Source organism: Anguilla rostrata, chromosome 6 (assembly GCF_018555375.3).
Source record: "Anguilla rostrata isolate EN2019 chromosome 6, ASM1855537v3, whole genome shotgun sequence".
In the NCBI taxonomy this organism is placed as follows: Eukaryota; Metazoa; Chordata; class Actinopteri; order Anguilliformes; family Anguillidae; genus Anguilla; species Anguilla rostrata.
The window spans coordinates 24,110,839-24,136,518 of NC_057938.1; the positions used below are offsets into that span (position 1 = coordinate 24,110,839).

At 42.2% G+C, this 25,680-nt stretch overlaps 1 protein-coding gene across 6 annotated transcripts; it reads right to left on the reverse strand.

Moving 5' to 3' along the window:
- Positions 1 to 4,476: 4,476 nt before the first annotated feature.
- LOC135256883 (microtubule cross-linking factor 3-like) lies at positions 4,477 to 19,587 on the reverse strand. Of its 6 annotated transcripts, none has more exons than XR_010330540.1 (8): positions 18,438 to 19,587; positions 17,958 to 18,182; positions 17,243 to 17,401; positions 16,594 to 16,656; positions 15,278 to 16,357; positions 14,564 to 14,735; positions 12,172 to 12,207; positions 9,687 to 9,783 (listed from the first exon to the last, which is right to left on the reverse strand). XR_010330540.1 is itself a non-coding variant. In XM_064339126.1 (7 exons), the coding sequence occupies exons 3-7, from the start codon at positions 9,555 to 9,557 to the stop codon at positions 5,005 to 5,007; spliced, it is 1,992 nt and encodes a 663-aa protein (XP_064195196.1). In that variant the 5' UTR covers positions 9,558 to 9,783; positions 12,172 to 12,207; positions 14,564 to 14,624; the 3' UTR covers positions 4,477 to 5,004. The 6 variants fall into 6 exon arrangements, 4 of the variants coding, with proteins under 4 accessions (XP_064195196.1, XP_064195195.1, XP_064195198.1 ...); XR_010330541.1 differs by lacking the exon at positions 18,438 to 19,587 and adding an exon at positions 18,319 to 18,422; XM_064339126.1 differs by lacking the exons at positions 15,278 to 16,357; positions 16,594 to 16,656; positions 17,243 to 17,401; positions 17,958 to 18,182; positions 18,438 to 19,587 and adding exons at positions 4,477 to 5,199; positions 5,483 to 6,530; positions 6,701 to 6,780; positions 8,219 to 8,743 and having other exon boundaries at positions 9,414 to 9,783; positions 14,564 to 14,624.
- Between the last annotated feature and the right edge of the window lie 6,093 nt (positions 19,588 to 25,680).

Consider the following 25,680-nt stretch of genomic DNA (forward strand, 5'->3'; position numbering starts at 1 on the left):
ACATTTTAAGGTGACAGTGCCTATCTTTTGCTGACACCTTTCCAAAACCGGACTTCACCAGAGATGGAAGATCCAAGGAGGCGCACATCTGCCTCAGACATTTGGTGGAACACGCATTCAGCATTCTTAAGTGCTGATTCTGTGGTCTGGACTGTAATGGTGGAGCCCTCTTGTACAGCCCAGAGAAAGTGGCACAGCTGTTTATGGTCTGCTGCATTCTTCACAATGTTGCAGTGCACAAGAGAATGGCAGTGGAATTGTTTGAAGACGAGAGAGAGGAGGAGAAGAATCAATGATTAGTTTTTTTATCATGAGCATTGTTTGAATTTTTCACCTGTGCAAAAATAAGTCCAAATTAAAGGGACAGTTCACCAATATTGCATACTTCTATAATAATTGTCTATGGGAAGTAGTGTGCATAAAATACCCCTTCTAATTCTCCTGCTACGGTGCAGCTAATAATGGATTTGAGGGTCCAATTCCACTATTAACTGCAACATACCATAGCAGGAGAAGCAGAAGAAAGCTACTACAGAGTTATGCAATTTGTGTCAACCATCCCTTTAATTAACAATCTTATTATATGCCATCTTTTCTTTGGTGCGTTGTCTGATGTTTGGCAACATTTTCTTTTTGAAAGTCAGTTATAGATCTTTTCACTTCGCTATTTACTTTAGCTGTAATTTCCTCCCATACAGTTTTTCTTCTCACTGAAACAACATTACACTTCATTACATTACACTACATTACATTACATTGCATTTATTTATTTAGCAGATGCTTTTATCCAAAGCAACGTACAAAAGTGAATATCAAGGTCATTGGACCAACTACAAAACACAGGTTCAATAAGATGCAATACTTATTTTGTACAGTTATATACAACATGCATCTTATGCATTTAAATTTACTTGCAGTGGCTGTGCATATTTATAAAACCAGTCTTAGTAAATCCATCCATCCATCCATTATCTATACCTGCTTATCCTGGGCAGGGTTGCATGGGGTGCTGGAGCCTATCCCAGCGTGCATTGGGCGAGAGGCAGGAATACACCCTGGACAGGCCGCCAATCTGTCACAGGGCACACACATAATTCACTCCCACACTCATACCTTTGGGCAATTTAGAGTCTCCAGTTAGCCTATCTGCATGTCTTTGGACTGTGGGACGAAATCGGAGTACCCGGAAGAAACCAATGTGGAGGCTGGGAGAACATGCAAACTCCACACAGAAAGGCCCAAGGCGAGATTCGAACCCCTGACCTTCTTGCTATGAGACAGCAGTGCTACCCACTGCACCACCTTAATAAATACCCTGCTAAAATGAAAACATGCGGAAATGCAGAATTTTGCGGCCCTGATGGTAATTTGCAGCATGCTTAGGTAATATGGCATATGGCCCATAGTGTGCCTATCAAGAATATGCCACAATGTCTTGTGCCATTACTCGGGCTATGAGCTGAAAAAGCACTATTCCCCTGTTGACAATTTTATAAAGGAAGGATCCCTTTCATTGATTGATTTACATATGAGACTTTACTTGCAGACACTGTGGAAGCTATTCTGCCTGGAGATAGAGCCTTAATGAGTGAAAAAGGATCCGGTAAGGTAGTTGGCCCTATGTCAATTTCTCCCCAGGAGGTTATCATGGAGCAGAAAGCTGATTCTACATTGGCTATATTGTTTTATGAAGTTCTTTTTGGGGATGAGTTGAAATCCAGCTCCCAGCGATACAGCCTCCATAATCCTATGTTGATACAAAAATGGATTAGACCAGGCTTTTCTGATGGTGGGGCCATGAAGCAAATAGTAATTCCTTCAGTATTTAGAGAACAAATCTTTAAAATTTCCCGATGGCCCTGCAGGCCATTTAGCCATTAGAAAAAAACATGTTTTCTGGCCTGGGTGTTAGAAAGATGTGGCTACATTCTGTAAGGCCTAACACATGTCACATCACTGGTAAGCCAAATCAGTGTACCAAGCCAGCTCCCTTGTACCCTATTTCATCTGTAGGGAAACCATTTGAACATCTTATTCATGATTGTGTGGGATCAGTCCCATGTTCAAAGTCTGACAGTGAATACTTATTAATGGAGATGTGCCAAGCCTCTAGATATCCTGAAGCATATCCATTACGTGCTGTAATATCACCCCTGAAAGCTTTCGTTTAACCTTTACGTTACCTAAAAGGTTTTTTCAAACTTTGGGTTACCTAAGGTGGGCCAAACTGATCATGGCTATAATTTTATGTGTTGTGTGTTTGCTCAGGTCCTGCACCAACTCTGTATTCAGCATAATGTAGCCAGTGCCTACCATGCACAAACTCAGGGGGCATGTGAGAATTTCATTGGACTCTGAAGTCCATGGTTTGTTCATATGGCTTCTGCAGGTTGCCTTTTTGTCCAGTCAGTAAGAATAGTTCAGCATGGGTTACAGCATCTCATAAATCAATGCCCTCCTAGGATTTTTATGCACTACAGATTCTAGAGTTTACAGAGAATGGTGCAATTAACAGAAAACACCAAGTGAGCAGCCATTCTGTGGCTAAAAACACCTTGTAAAAAGGTCAGAGAATGGACAGACTTGTTCAAGGTAAAAGAAAGGCTACACATGCTCAAATAACAGCTCTTTACAACGGTGGTATGCAGAGGAGCATCTCTGAATGTGCAATGTGTCAAACCTGGAGGCGGATAGGCTACAACAGTAGAGGAACATGACGGGTTCCACGCCTGTCAGCTAAGAACAGGATGATGAGGCTACAGTGGGTAAATCACCAAAACTGGGTGACTGAAGATCAGGATAATGTCACCAGGTCAGACGAATCCAATTTCTGCTACGACATGCAGATGGTATGGTCAGAATTTGGCACAAACAGAATTAATCCATGGATCCTTCCTTCCTTGTGTCAACCGTGCAAGCGGATGGTGGTGTAATGGTTTGGGAACTGTCTTCTTGGCACACATTAGGCTTCTTAATGCCAATTATCATTTCAGTCCCACTGCATACCTAAGCGTTGTTGCTGACCATAAGCATCCCTTCATGGCCACAGTCTACCCCTGTTAAAATGGATAATTCGAGCAGGATAATGTGTCATGTCACAAAGCAGGCATCATGTCAAGCTGTTTCCATGAACATGTTAGTGACTTCAGTTTACACCAATGTCCTGCCCAGTCCTCAGATCTCAATACAAAACAGCACCTTTGGAATGAGGTGATGCAGGAGGTTCACAGGAGGAATGTGTGGCCAAAACTCTGCAGGAATGCAGAAATCTGTGTCATACTATTAAGTCAGTATGGACCAAAATCCCGAAAGAATGTTGAATCCAAGCCGTGAAGAAATTCAGACTGTTGTGGAGACTAATATTATATAGGTGTAACTAATTAAATGGCGACTGTATGAATTTGGCTTCTCGCATTTTTCTGCCATTTTGACTGAACCCCAGACTTCAGGCAGTGAAATGGGAAAAGATTATTTTCCATTTCACTGCCCAATGTGATAATTTGCATAATGTCACCCTTGTGTCAAATTGATGGTATGCATATATTGTGTATATATTTCTTTCCATAAAAAATGTATGATACTGAATGCATTTCAGAACTTTTTGTGATACCTGTTCTTCAATGAGTCTGTCAATATCATTGCTGTTGAAAGTTTAAATCTGCGCTTATCTTTCCAGAAAAATAAAAAATAAATAAAAAATAAAGATCAGGTCTGCCAGTACTCCGGGCACAAATAGCCCTCACTCAAGATTTGCCATACAGAGTCATACAGAGCTTAACAAAAGAACTGTCCAATGATGTATTTTAATGCTTTTACATTTTATTTCCCAAAAGCATCACTCACTGTTATGCATCACCCATATGTTGATGCGTTTTGGCTTAATGGGATCCTTTAACAGGTTCATCATTAGCAGTCTATTGTTGAAAAATCATATGGGAACATTGTTGGCTATTCGAAAACCATTTTAATTAATAAATAACAAACTTTTTCAAAAGAAATCAACAAATACTTAGGAAACCAATCAGATTACTGTAAACAATACACAGGTTCTTTCTTACATGGCACCACAGCAATACAATAAAGTGACCCATCCATAAATGTAATAAAGTGGTGGGTTGTAAATGCACACACACACACACACTGCAGATGTGTCTTTGTCCTATCTTAGGCAGGATTTCATTGTGTCTCTTCCACTCATATTGAGTAATTGGTTGCCACGCTGGCTGTTCACCTATTAACATTCAGTCAATCTTTCTTTAAATAGATGCTATTTAATACATATATATTTGGATTATAATTCCCTTAAATTTGACCCCAAAAACAATTCAGTAAGCTATGTAAAGAATACTGCAAAGCATCAATAAATCCTTCTAAAATTGCCTCAGCATCCCTGAAAATGGATGCGGCTCAGGTTCAGCACTTCAACCACAACCCAAGAACATATATCTGGTAACTTAAAGTAAAACACATATCAAGTAAGCTCACTGTTGTCTTTATTATCAGAAAAGAAAAAAAAGCATACTTTCCTTTACATAATTACATAATGTTTAAAATCACCATTTAGTTTAAAGAGGTTTAAGAGCACCCGATATTCACCACATTTAATACTGCTGCTAATTATAACTGAACAACCCTTTGTTGTTAATTACAATGACCTATACTGTACATCCGAAATATTAATTCACAAACACATGCACCCACCACTCTGGAGCCATGCTCAGAACCATGAAACTTGTAGAACACGGCAGTCAGGAAAAAAAAAAATCAGGTAGAATGTAAAGATTGGATTTAGTAAATGAGATCATTAGGCCACTGAAACACTGGAGACTCAGTGTTGAGGTGTGAAAATCTTCTTGAATGTAATGCATTCTTAAAATGCGCTGTGTCCAGACACAGTTTAAGCACAGTTAAACCACTTCAATGCTAGGAAAGATATATACAAATTAAAAACAGTCTTTCAAATTTACACAAGGGAAATCAGGGGTTTGGAGATCAAAAGCCCTCTCACATGATAACTGTCTCAATTTGGTATGAGTAGGGGCTGAGAGTCTGTTTGTGGGGCGGGTCCGGAAATGGGGTCACATGAGTGACAGGGGCAGAGGGCACTCGGTTGGCCCATCGGGATGGAGGGCGTCGGTTTGCAGGACGGGCGGGTCGAGAAAAGGCCTTCTTCACAGAGACAGATGACTTTTGGTTCGCCTGAAAAAAGACCCAAATGTAAAGGAAGTTACCAAACAAGCCAATTCCATTTCATTACACATCAGGCATGAGAAGACAAGGTGGCTCAGCTTACAGTAGAATTATACTCTTTGAAAAATGAAGTGGTTTAATTGTTGAGTTACAGTCATCATAATTAATTTTGACAACATATTACAGTTCTTGCATGTCCAAAAAATGGACTTCATGCATCTGTGTGTCTCGATGTGTGTATGTGTGTGTGTGTGTGTGTGTGTGTGTGTGTTTTGTTTATGTGTGAACTGACCTGTGGTGATTCCTGTTGACAGGGCGTCTGTGGGTGTGTCTTGGCAGTGTCATATTGGTGCTCTATCCCCAGCATGCCCAGAAGCTCGATGAGGTCTTCATGCTGTCCTGAGCCATTCAAAGCCAATTTCTGACCCTGCTGGAACCTGTCAGAACACTCATATCCCCTTAGGTTTGGCTCCTCCCCTCTGCAGCTGTGCCAGAAGTCTGGGGACTGAGCCTGAGAAGCAGGAGCCGTGGGCCTGAAAGGTTTTTCATTCACAGCCTGAAACCTGGATTCCCAGGTTGAACCCACGTTGTTATCCACAGACTGGACTGGAGAATATGAGTTAACACCCCTGGGTCTGACACCCATCTCAGAGACATTCTCCCCCTCAAACCCTTGCCCCACCCCTTTCTTTGCCATAGCTGGGCTTCTCCATGGGCCTTTAGGTGAGCTCCTGAAGTCCGTGGGCATACTCTTCCCCACAGGCTCTCTGTCCATTGGCTGAAAATGGCCCCTGGGGAACTTTTGGCTGTCAGCTGGCCTACAGTCTGCTCTACAGTCTATCTCTGCTGGCAATGTACTGGCCTCAGGATGCCATTTTTGGACAGGCACGAAAGCGGATGACTTAGTGTTTCCGACTCTGCAGTGGAAGGAGCCAGTATTGCACTTAGATTCTGCAGGCACTATATTTGTAACGACCCCAGAGTCTGTCAGAGTCTTTCCCTCATTCTCCTGTAGCATGGCTTCAAACTTTCTCAGCACAGAGGGGCTGGTGCACTTCCTGTCTGTGAGGACACAGGGGCTGTGACACTTTCTGTTGGTGAAGGATTCACGAACGGGAAATTGTGGCTCTGGAGAATTTGAACTGTTCATGTACGAGGAAGTAGTGCGAGGAGGAATGGGAGGGGCCTCTGGCTTCCCTGAGGAGGGTTTGACCCCGTCTGCCTTATTTGAGCTCCTGCTTGCCGTTTCCCAGGAGCTGTCACCCCGCTGGCTCACCCAGTCAGGCTGTTTGTTCTTCACATTCTCCACTTCCTCAAACCACGGAGAATCCGCTTCGCTCCTGAGACAAAGGCAAAATTAAATCAGATGACATGTGTCCTATCACTGGAACGGCTTCAGCTGAAAATCCAACAGGCATGAGTGCGAAAAAGCTTCAATTCAGTTATGCTTGAACGAGGGCAGTCACACTGCAGATACAAAAGTGTTCAGGAGGTGTCGCAACGGCATTACCTTGTGTCACTTGATTTTTTCCTGATTGCATTCTGATAGCTGCAAAGATCCTCGCTCACTCTGGCGATATCTTTCAGAGCCTGAGGGGGAGAGAGGAAGGGAGAGAATAAATTGGATGACAGGTAGAGAGCAGGGAATTGGAAATTGGGCCAGAAACATATAAATATGAATTTGCTGACTTTTTAATCAAGATGCATATATATAATCTGGGTTGGTATGAAAAGGAGTGTCCTCCAGCATACCTAAAATTAATTGGAAACCACTGCTCTCTAGACTAAGACCATCGCAATGCTAACACAATGTGTGATGAATAGTCACAAACCAACCAACTGGTTACAATGCTTAAACATATGTATTTTTTACAATAACTGCTTATGACCCTACCACAGACTGCTATCTCCCCATTTCAGGCAATGGTATCAACAGATACATTCGCATTGGCTAACAAATATTTTGTTATGTCAAAGAAGCAATTGGCATAAATTGAGTTTAGCAGTGAACAAAAATCAGCACAGGGTTTCTTCCAGCTGTGTAATACTCTCGTAAAATAAAATATAAGAACTTGACTACTTTGATTGTCACTGTAATTTTAAAATAATAATAATAATAATAATAATAATAATAATAATAATAATAATAATAATAACACAATAACAAGAGGGAATTCACTAAAAAATGAACAGGCTACTCCAAAAACACTGAATAAGATTGCTGGCCCTTATTTGAGAGAAACGGCTATGTCAAAGGATCCGCAGTATAGCCTAGAGGAGAGATTGTAAACTTCATATGCCTCAGTGTCTGCATGTTTTTGTGGTTCTCTTTCAATCAGTAGTCAGTTTAGGCCTTGGGAACAAAGTGCTTGTAAATCAAGGCTGAAAAACCAGCAGGCACTGCGGCCCTCCAGGATTTTAGTTGCAGACCCCTGATCTACAGTAAATTCTCTTTCAGCCAACATAAAGTGCCAAAATATATTACATTTTTGACTTGCGAACAAAAAACGTTCCTTTACAGCTGCATTAGACAAAGCAAACGTCAAATGTAAATGCAAGCCCATGTGTAGTTTCTCAAGTGTAACATCTGGATGACTCCTGTTGATTTTATCAGCTGCACACACTGTGCCTGACAAATCAGACAAATCTTGCAGCATGGAAAATACTTTGTATTTATATCAAGCAATTACTCAATCATTGTCATGGTCTGTTCAGTACAGCTACAGGCTAGAAGCCAAATGGAAACATAATGGCGGTGCAGTAACCCTTCTGTTATATAACAATACCCTTTCAGACAGAAAATAAAGTGAAATAGCTGTATACTATTGTATGCCCCTTCGTATATGTACTGAATGCATATGTTGTATGAGGGGAATATATATTTTTCATGAATTCCTAAAATTGGAACCATTTACTAAAGGAGGGACTCAATTCCATATTAGTCACGTAGAAAATTGTACTGTGGCTATAATTCAGCGCATTTTTTTCTGGAAGCTGAAAGAGTTAGCGAGTTGATGCGGGTGCTCACAGAGTTGACGACGCCAGTGCACTTCTGTCTCTCATCGCCGTCGCACGCGGGGTGTGGCTGGCTGTGCTCCACACCCTGGCATCCGTTGGTGGCTCTGAGGGAAGCAGTCTGTCCACAGGAGGAGGGGACGTGCTTCAGCCCCGGACCCAAACAGCTGTTCAGGATATCCTCCAGCTCCACTTCAGCGGAGTCCCTCCTGCCATTGCTATAGTGGTCTGTGGGGTGACTGCCACCATTGCTATGGTGATTATGATAGCTATAACCATTGCTCTGGCAACCGACAGGATCATAGCCACCATTGCTGTGGTGATCTGGCAGGGCAATGTTAAATGGATTGCCATGGTGATCCATGGGGTTATTGATGCCATTGCTATGGTGATTGGGAGGGTGAAAGTATCCATTGCATGGATGATTGGAAGGAGCAGGTTGAACATTTTTCTCAAAGTTTGGAGGAAAGCTATCCTGAGTCTTGCTGTCCAGCCCAGTAGTGTTTCCTTCTCGACGAGCCTTCACCTCGTTATACAGCTGAAAGCACCATACAGCACGGCCGTTATACACAACAACACACACATACTCACAACCGATACACAGCTGAAACAACACCACACAACACATCCTTTATATATCGCATGCACATATACACTGCCATTACTACAGCTGAGACAATACCATACAGCACACCCGTAATAAACAACAACATGCACTTAGACATAATCAAAAGACAACATAAATGTTACTGTACAACATCCTACATAACAACACGCACATGTGCACAACCTACTTTTGTAAAAGGATGCTCTACACAGCTGCACTCACACAACACAAATCCAACTGTCTCACTGTTGGTGAGAATAAGTGTATTTCATTCTAGATAAAAAAAGGGGTGTTTTTGAGTTTGGGATGGAGTAGGCATGCTTTAAATTAGTTTGGACTGGAGTGAATGTGTTTGAGCTTGAATGTGACAGGATGGGCCTAAATCCAGGTTTGATTAATATGCTTGAGTATGTGGGTTGGAGTGAGTGCTTCAATGTGGCTAAATTTGGATGTGTTTGAGATTGAATAGGAGTGGATGGGCTTGAATCTGTAGTGGTGAGATTGCTTGAACATGGATTTGACTGGGTGCACTTCAGTTTAGGACAGGTGCCAATGTGTTTGAGTTCTGATAGGAGTAGATGAGTTTGAGTCAGGATCTCACCTCCTCAATGTTCTTCTGCATGTCCCTAAGCTGGCTCTCCCACTCCTTTCTCTCGGCATCAAAGCGCTCCAGCAGCTTAGCTTCGTCCTGACCCCACCTCCCCTCGCCGTGGTCTAGCCGGCATTGCAGGTCCATGGCAGCCATGGGTGTGTCCTTTCACTTCTTCCCAAACTAACTGGGTCTCAATTCAGAATCTCTATTCAGATTTCACCAATGTCACTCTAATTTGTGTTCAGATGGCACCGATGTCCCTGTCTTCTTGGTTCAGATGGAACCAATGTATGTGTCCTCTTGGTTCAGATGGAACCAAAGTCTCTGTCCTTTTGTTTACCAGTGTCTCTCGGCAACTCTCTTGGCTCCTGGCTTCTAGCTGTGGGAACAGAGACAGGCATGGCAAGTTAGATATTGCCCAGCTCTACACGCCCACAGGAAGTGTGGTACCAAAGCTAACCACGAGAACTCAGGAATGTGGACTGTCATTGAGTATGACAGTCCACATTCCTGATTAACAGCTGCGTGAAAGACATTTCATTAGTGTATTCATTCGACAAATTTAAGGAAGACACAGACTGCATGAGGGGTTTGTTATAATAGGTAGACATCATGCAAGCTTACACATTTTTGCTTTTTTAAATGAATAGCTTCAATAAATTCGATAAGTTTTCCTCCATCCCGTTCTATCATATTGTATGAGGTCATTTATGTAAGCACTGACATATCTTTTTCTGTCGATGTGCTTGACGCATTAGCTCCTGCTGCGCAGCCTGCGTTTGAGCTGCCGTATCAAGTGTTGCGCACAAAGTGAAAGTGGCAGAGTGAGGGGAGGGGCAATAATTCCTGCCCACATGCTCCCGTGCCTAACAGCATAAACCCCGGAACCATTTCCTGAACAACTCAACATTTGTCGCACAAACAGAGGTGTGACAAACCCCACGATTCACTGTTTGATATTTGTGAATGTGTAACACTTAGCCGCCATATTGACCGGACCTAGTGAAATGACTGGATGCTGCATACGTCTCCTTCCATCACTCATACCTGGTGCCACAACAGAATCGCACATCCTTCTCATATAGAGGCTCTTTTCCTCACCCTATTAAATGCGTGCAGGTCTCCTATACCATTAGTGTTGGGCAATGATTACATGATTTACATTCAGGGCATACAACACCCCACAGAAAGTTTACCAGCAGGTGGATGGGGAGTTGGAGGAGGGGGGGAGGGGCGTGGGGTAGCTCTTCTGCCCTAAACAGAAGCTGACACCCAGTAACTACTCCCCTTCCAAAGTACAAGTATCCAGAAATACACTAAGTGACGCAAGAGTAAGGTATTATTTTTACCCCTTGTAACTATGCATCGTAGCTTTCTCCTGTACGTCAACCGCTAGAGGATACAGAGTAAATAAAGGATGAGGACTGATGTGAATTATCAATTTAACACAGTGGAAGGTTTTTAACAGCCAAAATACATTTTAAGTTACCATGTTCATGATATGTTATAGGCTTCAAATTTTTTAACGAATTAAACTAATTTTTACCTATTATCACGGCTAAATATCCTGTTGATTCTTAAACCAGCTGCACTGAAACAATCTACCATATTATTACTTCACGATGTAGCCTAACATTAATCAATGCTTATTTTCATCAACTTCATTTTCATGAAAAAAGTTTAATAAATTTTAGGTCTGCTATAATTGCATCTATTCATAAAGGTAGCGTCTTACCTTTTCTCTTTATGTTCAGTGACACTTCAATTAATTGTATTTTCGGGGAAGATTCATGAATTGCGGTAGCTTTAAAACATTCCGTTCCGATTAACGTAACTGTCTGGATGCATCCCGTTCAGAAACGTACAGACAAGATACAATAGTTCAGTTCTCATCCGCTTCTACACAATGTCTTGTGAAAAATTCGCTTGCACGACTAACCCACAGGGGTTTAAGCGTGACGTACAGTTATAGGGGTCGGTTCTTAGCAGCTATCCCGCCCCTTCTTGACCGTGCACGTATTTTCGGGTAAACAAGTCAGGTTCCAACGCACAGTCAGGTTTTATAGTGAGACATGAAGGCTTTGGGTGGCGTCCTAGCAGGAGCCAAGATCAAGTGTCATTATGTCAGATGCGTTCCGGTACTGATTGGGGACTGCCGTCACATAATTCTTGGTTATATTTATTTTGTCAGAAAGGAGTGTTTACATTGCTATTTTAATCGCACAGCCTCTGCGCGCATAGGAACTTGTGTTGCTACTCTCAAATAGGATTTGGCAGATCTGGCAAATGGCATCCATGGCATGCATGCTACGATAATTTGTGACGCTGATGATGTAAATATAATTAAATAGGCCCGGCTTAGCTAGTTCATGTTTTAAAGTGAGATTTCCAGAAATGACGGCATGCCAGTGGCATATTGGTAAACGTTATTAGTCGCTTAATAATATTCGCTTTTATGTTCTCAGTCATTTCTGATGAAGATTGCGCAATACCCCAGGTCACGTGGCACTAAGCGCGCACTCGGCAAACGACCTAAATAACTTAAGAGACCTTCACGGAGGAAAACAGGCTTGTTACAAAACGCAAGTCAGACAGCTACAACGTCCACCTTGAGGAAAAATTCTTTGAAATGACAATAATTTAATCAATGTTCCCGCGTGTTTCCGTCAAAATAAACACACCAACAGAGATTATACTAACAAGTAACAGTTGAAGGCATTTTATGACTTGTAAGAACTACCACAAAACAATAAATTATAGTTCTTACCTTTAAACATCTACTTCTGAATTACTGGGCAAGTATCTGAAAGTGAGCCACAAAAGAAAAAGATACTCTGTTAATAAAAGAAAGCCTTATCTTCATTAGCCAGATATCTGCTACGTAGTGGTCAATGCTGTTTCTCTACTGATACTGTTCTTCCTTTCTTGAAAGCTTTTCTTTGTTCTAAATAATAGTAACCCCACTCAGACAGCTCTATTCACGTAGGCAAAGTGCTGCATACAAATGATCACATTCAGACAAAAAAAAAAAAAAAAATTTTTTTTGCAAGGATACAACCCCCAAGTCTTTACTCTGTGCACCATAGCCAATATCAGAGAGTTCTAGCTCAGTGGCTTTTCTGTACAAGAACTACAATATTAGGCAGAGAAAGCCATATTCCATTTTGAATAGGTATCAATTGTATCTTTTCCAACCTTCCAACTGAGCTACTTTGGTTGCAAACTAACACATCATATTTTTTAAATAAATAATAGCATTTTAGTACATACTGTATTATCATAAAATAATATATTTTTGTGGTGGTCAAGAAAATGTTATAATGATGAAAATGAGATAATTAGCTAGTTTTAAAAATTATTTCATTAGATACTTTTCACAGTGCTTCCTCAATGATATTTATTAAAGAGATTTAGAAATTTCAAGGAAGTCATCACATATTTTGCATTTATTAAGTTTGTTTTGTCTCAGCAGAGGTTCCACAATGTACTAAGATATGGGTACAACTTGCAGACATTGTTGCAAGCTAATATTTCTTTTTTTCCCCATGGCCACGATTTTTGAGTAGGCACATGCACATGCATATAAATCATGGTGCTATTTCTAAAAAGAGTTTGGCTTAATAGATTGTATTCATATTTTACACAACTGTTTGTGCCATGACTCCTACGTCATTGCAATTTTGTGTGATTTTACAACTTTAGCAGGAGAGGTAAAATATTAGTTAAATTATGAATACACCACTCTGGGATTTGTATTGCTTTCTGGGCCAAAACCTATAGTGTTACAGTATATAAAGAAAATGTCTAAAGCAACATTGTTGTCATATAAATAGATCATAGTAATGTATTGTCGCACTCAGTCCACCAGGAAAGTGGGTTGGTATCGGCAACGCTGACTGATGGAGAGAGCACAAGCACCTGGGTTGTGTTAATTAATTAGCCCAGGTGCTTAAAGGTGTGTTCCTCTCCATGGTTTGGAGCCAAGACTGGGAGTACACACAGAAAGCGAGTCTGAGTATTGTTTGTACCATCACGCAAAGACAAAAAAACTGGTCAGCTGAAAAGTTGGCCAGCTGACACCAGCAGCAAGCTGAAAAGGTATCGCTGGATTTTACATTCTTTTGTCTCTATTGTTTTAGTTTATTGTTTTCACCTGGAACCCATGAGTGGGAATGGTTAAGGTGTTTTTATTTGACTTTGTGTTGGTGTGGGTGCACTCTCTCTCTCTCCATGCGCCAACCAACAGTGCACACCCGGAACTGGCGCATCTCCCTGCCAGGGGTGTCACACTAGCATATGATGTATGTATAGTATGCATTCAAAAGATCTGCAATGGTGCAAACACATAGCGTGAATTGCAGCATACTCAGCTGGAATTTAAACCTCAGGTTTAAACCTCTAGACCACAGAACTGCATTACAACTAGAATGGCTATTGAAATCTGTGAAATCTGTCTAATAAAGATTAGCTTTCTTTCAGTTGTATGTGCAGTTCTGCGGTCTACAGTCTTAAACATGCGGTTTACATTCCAGCTAAGCACATGGCAACTGACCCATAAATGGTTAAGATATACACCATATGACCAAAGTATCTGAACACCCCTTAGTCTACGGCTGTTTTTCATGGTTTGGGCTAGGCCCCTAAGTTCCAGTGAAGGCAAATCTTAATGCTACACCATACAATTACATTCTAGATGATTCTGTGCTTCCCCAACAGTTTGGGGAATGCTCTTGCCTATTTCAGATTGACAACGCTGCCAGGCACACAGCGAGGACCATATAGAAATGGTTTTCTCAAAAACGCAAGAACAGTGTGGAAGAAATTGAGTGGCCTGCACAGAGCCCTGACCTCTTCTCCTTCCAGCACCTTTGGGATCAATTGGAAAGTCAACTGCAAGCCAGGCCTAATCATCCGTTCAATGCTCTACCTCACTAATGCTCTTCTGGCTGAATGGAAGCAAATCCCCATGACAATGCTCCAACATCTAGTAGGTTACATCTAATATAAAGCCTTCCCAGAAGAGTGGAGGTTGTTATAGCAGCATAGGGTAGACCTGCTATATTAACTCCATATTAATGACCGTAATTTTGGATGAGATGTTGAATGTCAGGTGTCCACATACTTTTGGCCACGTAGTGTAATTTATATTGTTTGCTTACCTTTTCATATAACATGAGTCCATTGTGTAAAAGAATGTGGTCTCCAGTGTGTGGCCTAATGGGGGCGCTGTGGCGTAAATGCGGCCGTGCATGAATAATGAATTTCTTGCATTTGCAAAACCCAGGATGGAAAGTTCAAAATCAACAAAACGAGAGAAAAGGCAGGACTACGCTAATGGAGATGAAGAGTTTACAGGACAAAGAAAAGGGTGAAAAGAAAGATCAGTTTAAAGATGGTGGCGTAGGAGAGTGAGGAGAAAAGCACAAGGATGAGAATAAGTAAAATGATGGGCTGAAACATCTGGGCGAGTCAAGACAAAAAAACCAAAAGGGAGCATTAAACGAGAGCAGAGAGGGAGAAAGCGTCAGTGTGACAGAGGGAATGTCTATCACAAACACGTCACAGCAAACAATCATAAATACATCATAGGTTTGCAAGAGAATGCATTCAGGTCATCGTCCTTCCTGTCTATAATTGTCCCATACAAAAACATCACAGGCCTTATGATAAAAATGAGGAAATAATCTATATCTGTATTTGTAAAAATACCAGAAATATATCTAATTAACATGCATGTGTATTACATGGGAAATAACACGTTTGAATAAGATACATGCATTGGCATGTTTTACAACTTTTACCTTAGGTTTTCGTCAAACGATATCACATTGTAGAGTAATCACAGACACTAATACGCACACAGGAGCACACACCTGACTTACAGACAAAGGTTCCTCTTTGTCTGGGGTCCTGGGAACCTCCAGGCAGTCGATGAAGCCGTGCAGCTCCTTCTGGAAGGCCTTCATGTGGCCGTTGACGCGGTACAGCAGCTCGTGCTCCCGAATGCGGCTGCCGTCGTCCTCCTTGTCCGCGCCGCCTGAGGAGCCTCCGCTGGCCAGGTAGACGCGGGCTTCCGCGATGATGCCGCTGGTGTCGGAGACCAGCCAGTCCACCGTTCGGCTGAGCCTCTCCGCCTCCTTGCGGATGCCGGTCATCTGCCGGCGGTCCGGGAAGGCCCCGGACAGGAAGCAGCCCTCCGGGGAGCGAAGGGAGCGGGCGGGGCTGAGGCGGAGGGCGCTCGGCGCCTCCTCGGGCTCGCTCTCCCCTCCCACGGGACCCTCCCGCTTGTGGGGCGGCGGGCGCGAGTCGTCGTCGCTCTCCCTCTGGCCCCCGTCGCTGTCGCAGCGCTGCGGCTGGGCGCCGGACAGGAGCACGCTGTTCTCGTACTGCAGCCGGAGCGCCGCGCAGCTCAGCTCGTTGATGTGCAGCCGCGTGGCCTTCAGCTCGTCCTGCAGGGCGTCGACCTTGCCGCCCTCCTGCGGTTTGCCCCTGTGCCGCCGCAGGTCCTGGATCTCGCCGTTCACCCGCCTGATTCGCTCCTCCTGGTCGGCCAGCCTCCTCCGCAGCTCCTCCGTCTCCTCCTCCGCCAAGTGAAGCTGCTGCTGCAGGTCAGCCCCACCCCCTCCTGCTGGCTCCGCCCCCCGCATCTCACCCAGCTCCGCCCACAGGCCCTGGTTTTGCACCTCCAGCTCCGCGATCCTGCGGCTCAGGGCGTTGGCTTCCTCCTCGGCCAGACGCAGCCGCAGTCTGAGCTCCGCCTGGCGGGGGCTTGGAGGCCCGCCCAGCTCACCCCTGGGCAGGGGGCTGTCCAGGTCTCCATAGAAACAATGGTACTTCTGCAGCTCCTGCTCCTGCCTGTCCTTCTCCTTGTCAGTCTTTGCTATCTTCCTCCTCATCAGGTTGGCCTCCTCCTTAATCAAGGCCAGTTGACACTTCAGGTCTTCATTTTCCTCCTGAAATGACACCATTTTAAATGTTTTTTTTTTTTTTGGATGGCAATCAGAACTATCAACCAGACGTTTTTGGACCATAATGAGAGCTGTATATTGTGTAATTTAAAACTAGGTACTGAGTTATTATCATTTATTTTTGTGAAAATGCCAGAAAAAATAAACAAAAAAATGTTTAAACGTCTTCTTGGGGCACATAGTGAAAGCTCACAGCAGACATGTTTCAAGCTCAGTCTCACCTCCGGTGAAGCCTGCGGTGTCTTCCTGTCTGGTTTCTGTACATCTCGGCTTCCCCTTCTTTTCTGTGAAAGTGAGATTTACACAGACAGATCACAAGTGTCATCTTGCTTTTTGTGAGTTAAGATGAGGGGGTGTGTAAATACATGTGAGTGTAAATGGTACGTCTGTGTAAAGGTTTAGTGTGTCCATTGTGCATTTTAATATGCGTGCATGTTTGTGCATGTGTATGCCCGCATATGTACTTTGTATCATTATATTGATGTTGTAGTTTGTCATGCCTCCTATTTTGACTTAGCATAGAAATGTCTACTGTGTGAACTGGACTCGATGTGTTCATGGCTATGAATTACTGTTAAATTGAGTATTGTACCTTATCGGACCTGTGTTTTGTAGTTGTTCCAATGAGCTTTGGTATGCCTTTATTGTATGTTGCTTTGGATAAAAGCATCTGGCAAATAAATGTAATGTAATGTAATATGTATGTGTGTGTGTAGTGTGTGTATGAATGTGTATGTACCTACGAGGGCAACCATACAAGTGTGTGTGTACACGTGCATATGTATGAGTGCATGCAGGTGAGAATGTGTATATTTGTGGATGCTTGTGTGTGTTTGTGTACACATATGTGCATTGCGTGTGTGATCTCACCTCCTTAGTCTTGTCTGGCTCATTCAGTAAGGCCTGCTTGGTCACCTCCGCCTGGATCAGCTGCTGTCTCAGGTTATCGTTCTCCTCCTCCGTCTTTGTGCGTTTCTCCTCCACCCTCTCCAGCTCTTGGTGCAACCTGATAGACACGTCCTTCGCCACCTGAGGGTGTTGCTGAATGTTAAGACTGGGAAGGGCTTCTAACAAACTCATTTCCCTCATTTACACATGCTTTCTGTTCCATGTCTGCACTTCGGCTACACACAATTGAGGGGGTGGTACACTATAAAACAAGAGGGAAGTGTACACATTTTCTCTCAGGTTCTGTGGAAGGAGATGAGACTTCTCCGGAGTGTGATACTCAATGAGGGTCATGCCAGATTGCAGGGTGGCATTTAGAGACAATGTGTTTGCCTTTAAATTCTGGGGGCGTTATTCGTACAAGATCTGAGTAATAGGCTACATAATTTCTGCCACTGAAACAGCAGGGGCTTAATTTTTTCTTCACAGGATATGGCAGTTGCATTGGAAATCTTGTTGGCATATATTTTTGGTATAAACAACTTGTTGGTTTTCTGTAATATTTCCCGCGAAAGCAGAATTCCACAATATGCACATATATCAGAACTCGCAGCTAATTAAATTTGTGGTCATACAGTAATCGCTGGTTCGTCCGCACTGCCATTACCACTACACCGTGAAGTAGCCTACTCTATACCTTGAGGTCTTGCTCCAGGTTGCGCAGCAGCTCTCCGTCTGTCTCGCCGGTCTGCGCGTATGGCGGCCGCTTCCTCTCTGCTTTCCGCAAGCGGTACTGCAGGATCCGACAGTTCTTGTTGGCTCGCTCAAATTCACGACGCATATCCTGCAGTTGGCAGGCGTCTTCTTCGTAAAAAGTGTCTCGCATCTCATCCATTTCCATCCGCATCTCTTCGATTTCGATCTGATACGAACAGCAAAAACCAACAAACACAATCTTGTAAGCCTAGCCTATTTGTAACATATCAATGGACGTCTGCTAAAAGCCTAAATGTAGATGTAAAAATTTTTTAGGACTACACAAGACATAAACAACCCACCACACAAAATTGTTTCTGTCATTTTGTCAACGTAGAACCTTGCAAACCTCAAATTGTGTGCTCTGTTTCGTATGCCTGCGTTACATGAGAATCAAAACAATTAAAAGACTGGGATGCACCTTGAGGTTTTCATTTTCCTCGGCCAATCTCTCGAGTTCGTCCCGTAGTTTCTGGTCATGCTGTGTCACTGTCTCCGTGACGAAATCCTCTTGGACCAGTTCTGGTTCCGGAGAAGATCCGGTGAATGGCTTCGTGGACATTTTTTTTCTAATTTAAATAAATAATTTGTTGACATAAAACAGAATCAATTCCGAATGTAAGCATCCTTCCTTCCAAAAGCAACAGCGACAGACGACCTGATTTCGCCCTATTTGCTGCAGCGCGCTGATTCCTCCGCCCATCGCCGATAGGCTTTTTATTTTAGCTCAAATGGTTTACAGCTGCAGAGCTGGTGAGAAACAAAAATACACCTGTTACCTGAAAGATATGATACGTCCACGCACCTGAAGGCAGTAAAATGGTAGTTCGGTTTACGCTTCCACTGTTGAATCATTGATTTCAGAACCACAAGGATGGACAGCTGCCGCACCTTGCGGTACCATCGTATCCTTGCCAATGTCTACCTCCGATCCACCGAAACTATGTGCCCAGGTGAAAGTTTAATTGTGTTCATTTTTATTTTGATGCCTTTTCGGCTGCGGTTTGTACATTCTTTCTCTAATTCTGCTTGGAGTCTGAGTCCAGTATATTGCTTGCTATGCCTCCGCCCACGCGGAATCCGTACGTAGCACCGCTCGCTCATGATTCGAGCTGTCATCAGTAAACATTCACTAATTATCACATTATTCATTTCCAAGGTTTTTTCGATAGCCTGTAGTGTAATAAATACATTGATTTGTTATTACTGCCAATAGTGATTGTGTGGAGTTTTAGTCTGTTGAATTGCTTTACTCAAAGCTATAACTCTGACTTCGATGTTTCATTTCTACTTCCAGAGAGAGTATATTTCCATTTCAAAGAGAATTACTGCACTCAAACTGTAACAATCGCGGAACTAAGAGACTCCTCATTAGTCGATTAAGTGCTCAGTGGCTGTTTCAGTGGCCAGGTGTTAAATAATAATAATAACAGATTAAAAACAACAACAACAACAAGCATGTCACAATGTAATGTGAAGCAGTGGTCTTAAAGAGGAACCAATATCAGGAGCCCAAATCTTCCCAATAATTTTATTGGAATTTCATTATTGTTTTCATGAACTCAAGGTGATAAAGACCCGGTACCAGCTGATGAAAATCATAAAAAAAAAATAAACAAACGGATAAATAAATAAATAAAACGTCTCCCGAGCAACATACTTAAACGAGAGGAAAATGGCATATTAGAAGCACCCCCCACAAACGTAGTAAACAAATTCCATCGCGTTTACTCATAGTTTGCTAACTAGATGTAAAACAAGGCCTAGCCTACTTCCCCTACTTTAGTAAACACAACTACGCAACGTACCAGTCATATTTTATTTTCCCCAACTTCACCGTATTTCTGCTTCTAAAAAAGTTCTTAAACAAACAACAAAAAAAAAAAAAATTTTTTTAAACTAACACAATTAAAAGGCTACTTCAGGTAAAAGTGTTTCGCACTTCTAAAAAATGCAAAATAAATCATAACTATGTTGCATGAAATAACATCATATGTTGCAAAATTTTTTTATTTTTTTTGCTGCAATTTCTCAGTCTCGTGGGTTATAAACTGTTTCTTACCGTCATAGAAAACCCAGCTGCGCTGACAATGGGTACCAGGCGCTGCTTGACCGCAACCAAAATTGTTCCAGTATTCATGACGTTACGTAAACAAAAGTAGAGGCCGGCGTTAATAGTTGATTCAGTTTCCTGTTTTCCGTAGTGAGTGCTTTCTGTGACTATCGATCATACATTCAATATCAGGTTTCACACGTAGCCACACAGTCAAATAACATTTGATCCCACATTATGGAATGGGGCCGCATGGTATCTGTTGAGAGTTGAATTAACACCAAACATTTTACTGTGTATTCCATAGCACTGTGTTGGCGCATGCGAATGTGTGATCGGGGTTACGTATATATATATATATATATATATATATATATATATATTTGTCACAAGGCCTATGCGTTCAATATGAATATTCTTTTAAAATATATAATCAATGAAAATGAACTAACATAATCATTTAGAGTTAATATTGCTAGCATGCACATCATCACAAATCAACCAACTTTGAACACCAAGGATGCTGTATGCATGGCTGTAGCTACTCCCAGCCACATTAAGATGACCTTCACTTACTGTAGGTAAATGCATAAAATGACTGAACAAAGAGAGCTCAGTGTTAACACCGAGCTTTATGTTAAAAATAAAAAGATGCGGATAAATATACAAAACAGCCAAAAGGCATGGTTGACTTGTCATATTAGTTTCACCCATATCAGATTTGAAGTAGTCTCTGGGTGAATGGAGAGAAATAATATGATTTCAGTAAATGCTTTTTGATTGTTTTAATTTTTTACCTTTGTAAACATGCTGGTCCTAAATGCACGTGCCTTGATATTTCTTGGTTGCAAAAGCAAACAAGCCCATATACTCTACAGAACATGTTGGGAGGTTAACACGTTTCACCCAGAACCAATAAGTAATTAGTCTATTCGTTTGATGTAGTAAGATTAGTCTATTCGTTTTTCATCCCCAAAATAAACTGAGATAGTATTTTGATAAAATCAACATTCAAATTAAAGGTATACTTCACCAAAAAAGAAAATAGAAGTTTTTTTTTTTTTTTCCATTTACCCAGAGTGCTGTCTGTCCATCCAGATAGATATTTCTAGATATAATAGGAGGACAAGCTGTATTATCCTGTGTGCAACATTTAGGTCATGGAAAATGGGAGCTGATATTTTTGGTCCCTTTCCACTACCCCTCTGTATATATTGCATAACCACTATTGAGTGCCGCAAGAGAACAAACTGCTGGTTCTTCTATACAGTGGAACAGTGCTATCTAGGGGCCAGGATGAAAATGGTCACAAACAGGCATCTAGGGACAGGTGCTTGAGAGGGACACAGGTCTCTCTGTAGTCTTATTTTATGTGATCACTTGGCTCCAGAGGATTTAGGCCTCAGTCCATATGAATGTAACTGTGTTTGCTTCAACAGTGAACTAATGCATCTGTTTACATGAACATCAGTGTGACAATATATGTAAAACAAAAAAAAAATTGTCTGTATGTATAAACCATCTGATAGCTTTCCATTTCTGTTTAATATTTCTATGGGTGCCCTACCAGTTTAGCTGTACATTACATTACATTACAGGCATTTGGCAGACGCTCTTATCCAGAGCGACGTACAACAAAGTGTATAACCATAACCAGGAACAAGTATGACGAAACCCCTAGAGAGAAGTACCGGTCCAAGTACAGGGAACAACCGCATAGTTCAACCTGGACCCTGGTGGTTAAACTGATTAACACTAACAACGAGAACGGCAACAACGCAATCTATGGAAAAATAAAAATAAATAAAGATACAAGTAGTCGTTAAGACTGGCGCATCAACTAAGTCACCTATTAAACAGCTGCCTAGTTACAACCCTAAGTTTAGTCATTTACAGGGGGGGAAGGGATGGGGAGAGGTGCAGCCTGAAGAGGTGGGTCTTCAGTCGTCGTTTGAAATGGGTCACAGTCTCAGCTGTTCTGACCTCCACAGGGAGGTCATTCCACCATCGTGGGGCCAGAACAGAGAGGAGACGTGTTCTGGAAGTGCAGGTGCGAAGAGGGGGAGGTGCTAGGCGTCCTGAGGTAGCAGAACGGAGGGATCTGGCTGGCATGTAGGGTTTGAATATCTTTTGAAGGTATGCTGGGGCTGATCCCTTGACTGCCTGGTATGCTAGAACCAATGTTTTGAATTTGATGCGAGCTATAACAGGCAGCCAGTGGAGGGTAGTGAGCAGGGGAGTTACGTGGGAGTGTCTGGGTAGGTTGAAGACCAGACGAGCCGCAGCATTCTGAATGAGCTGCAGGGGTCTGGTGGCAGATGCCGGTAGTCCAGCCAGAAGAGAGTTGCAGTAGTCCAGGCGGGATAGAACCATTGCTTGGACCAGGAGCTGGGTTGAGTAGGTGGTGCTGTACATACCGCACAAACACTTTGTCTTTTCATAAACATCCTGAAGATCCGCCAGTGCTGGTTCATGAAAACATCATGAAAATGTGGTTTATCTTAGCTCCCTACCGGTGTGTGAGTGTTCATATTAGTGCCCTACCCTACTACTGGGGCAGTTCAAATAATCACCCTGCCAGTGTATCTTCATGTGAACTTTTTTTTTTTTTCTTTTTTCAATTTGATCAAAGGCAAATGGCCCTCTTAATTAAAAAAACTATTCTTTGACATAAGAACATGTCTACTGATGAGAATAGGTCATTCAGCCCACGCAGGCTTGAATTCATCTCATCACTTTGTTTGCAGACTGCCTCTCCATGCTACTCTCAGAAATAAATATACTGTTTCCTTGTGGAAAACATGTAATATTTCAGAAAATATAATAGGTGAACACTTAGGGCCTGATTTATTGAGACATTTAGCATGTGCAAAACCTATAACACGATCAATGATTGGTCACGGTATTTGTTTTGCACCGATCATTGGTTGTGTGTGTAGTTTTGCATGTATTAAAAGGTTGCGCTTTCTTGCGAAAGGAATGTGGAACATGACTTCACCTTTGTACACAGCATGGCAATTAATCAAAAAATTAAGCAAGCCATTTAGACATTGTTGTATTCAAAAAATTTAAGTTGTCATACATATCTAGCTCATTTGCACTAACACGACCAGTGGGTGCTGTTATGAGTACTGTTGTATGCAGGCTCCACTTCAAGGACACAAGCACAGTTACAAAACATAAGCATCTAAATACAATACAAAATTAGTTGGGTATTTTAACAAGTAAAATGAATGCAGTTCAGAGCACAATGAGGCATTTTCCTGAAATTAGTTGAACATAATGCAAATGTCTACCTGTGCACTGGCCAATGACAACACATTCCACATTCTATTAACATTAATGGTTATGTCAAATCCATGTAGATTTGTTATAGATCATGCTATCCGCCCCTACCCTCTCACTCCCATGTTTAACTGTTCCTCATGTTTTCAGTATGAGACTACATGTTCAAATGTTTCTGCTTTCAAAATCACAGATGGAAGACTTTCATTATTTTTCATTGGTCATATATTTGTATAATCTTCTATAATTTTATATGTACCATACCTTGCAAATGTGTATACCTGTGTATGTAAAGCCTCTTCCAAATATGCCCTCTATTTCTGAAAATGTGATGACTTTTATTCATTTTTCTCAAAAAACTGTCTCAAGCCCTGTGAAGTTGTGCTGATTTATTCTTCATAAGCCAGTCCAGCATAGCTTTAGGCCTTGTGCTTTGGGCCATTGTCCTTCTGAAAGGTGAATTTTCAGTTTTGGGCCTTAATCATACTGAAGGCGTTTCTCCTGTGTTTTGCTCAATCCATATTCAGTCCCTGCAACTGTAAAGTCTGAAAAGTCCTTCCATAATGATGTGGTCCCCACGTCTGGTAGTAAGAATTGTCTATATGTAATATGCCTTGTTGAATTTGCACCAAAGCTTCGTTTTAAAAACAAAATGTTCCAACTTCGTTTCACCTGACAACAAAACATCACTAAAATATTTTATTGAAAACTTCAAATACATGTCATAAGCCTGGTTAAAAACTACATTCTGAAAGAATGTTATTTGTTAAGCCTGATCTCCCCTAAAAATACATTCACTGTACCTTATGACATCATCCCTTATGTTTTCCTGAAATAATAATTTCCATAAATAAATCCTCCTCAAGGTTTTTACATGAGATGCATATATACTGTGTAGTGGACTAACATTCCTAAGGAATATTTCTGGCACCTTGATAAATCCATGCCAGTTCTGGATGCAAAAGGGGGTCCTACTTGGTACCCGATAGGTGTGGTTTTGGCTGTGTACTCCAGCAAATTTGAAATGATACAAGAATTTTGAGGGTATTTAGCTCCATATTGCATGAACCTTCTCAAAATTACAACTCATTTTATACATATTCCCCCCAATTTAGGGAACCAAGAAAGCAACAAAAATGGCGTCACTGTCCTAATACAGACTGTAGAAGTATAAGAAACCATAAAAATGCATCAAAAATTGACACCCTGTAGTCACATGGCTCCACATCTTTCCTTTCATCTAGAACTTCTTCTGACAGGCACAAGGGGGACCCATTATTCCACCAGCAGGACTTCTCTGTTCTGTCACAGCCTTTCTTAAAGTGTATCACTGACACTGTCTTTAATGGCTCCGGGGGTAAGTGGGTGCCCTGTTTCCAGTCCCACCCTTCCTGTGTATAAAGCTATTATGATGTCAGTAGGTGAGCAAGGGGTGATAGGCTGTGCTGTGTATCATAGCCTTAGAGGATCCACCCACTTCCAGGTAATTGGCTGTGCTCTCAAGCGTGCCATCTACTTCCATCACTTTCAGAATAATCCAGTCAGGTGGACTGTGTTATCCTAAGAGATCACCCTCAGTGTGTTTTGTGGTGTGGGTATGTGTGTACAGTCTCTAGAAGTACAGTACAATGTACAGTGACTATGCATGCACAATGCTGTATGTGTTATTGCATATGAAACATATGTGCCCTGGTGTATATTGATTTACACAATTAGTATCTGTTTCAATCACTATACATGCTCGGCATATAGTATGAGCAGTGCGGCGCATATATTGGTCTGGATGTGTACAGTATATTACTATGTGCATCTGTCCTGTTAGTGCTGAGCTGTACTAATTGGTCCTGATGGAAAACCCTGGACTAGTACAATCCTATTACCGTCTCAGAGGATATAATCATGGCCGTCTCAAGGGCGCAGACCTTGACTCACCAGACAGCATGTCCTCTACACTACCCTTACTCATGAGGTCATTACTGCGAGCAGCGTGTGCGCAGTCCCATGTGCACTGCTGACACGCAGACATACTGGTGTGTAATAATACGTGATATATAAAACCCCCCCAGGTCGCAGAGACTGGAGCGTTGTCAGCACCGGTGCCTCTAAGGGAACAGGAGAACGCTCAGCGCTGCCTAGATCCCTCCACTGACAAAATCTTGCTGAGAATTCCACACAGCTTCCTGAATGCGTGTTAGACTGCTGAATGAATGGAGTAAGTTTAGGTGAAGGTGCGAGAGAGGTTAGGATAGTATAAAGTAGGAAAAGAGGACATGGGAAAGGGAAGTCAGGAGGGTGTGGGGGTGACAATGTGGTAGAGGGGACGTGG

Bases quoted from the DNA above. Each gene is read 5' to 3' on its own strand.
- LOC135256883 (XM_064339126.1), bottom strand. From the start codon at position 9,557: ATGGCTGCCATGGACCTGCAATGCCGGCTAGACCACGGCGAGGGGAGG. The intron at 8,744-9,413 runs GTGAGATCCTGA...TGGTGCTTTCAG, and splicing joins TGCAGAAGAACATTGAGGAG to CTGTATAACGAGGTGAAGGC. The intron at 6,531-6,700 runs GTAATGCCGTTG...CCTTTGTCTCAG, and splicing joins AAAAAATCAAGTGACACAAG to GAGCGAAGCGGATTCTCCGT.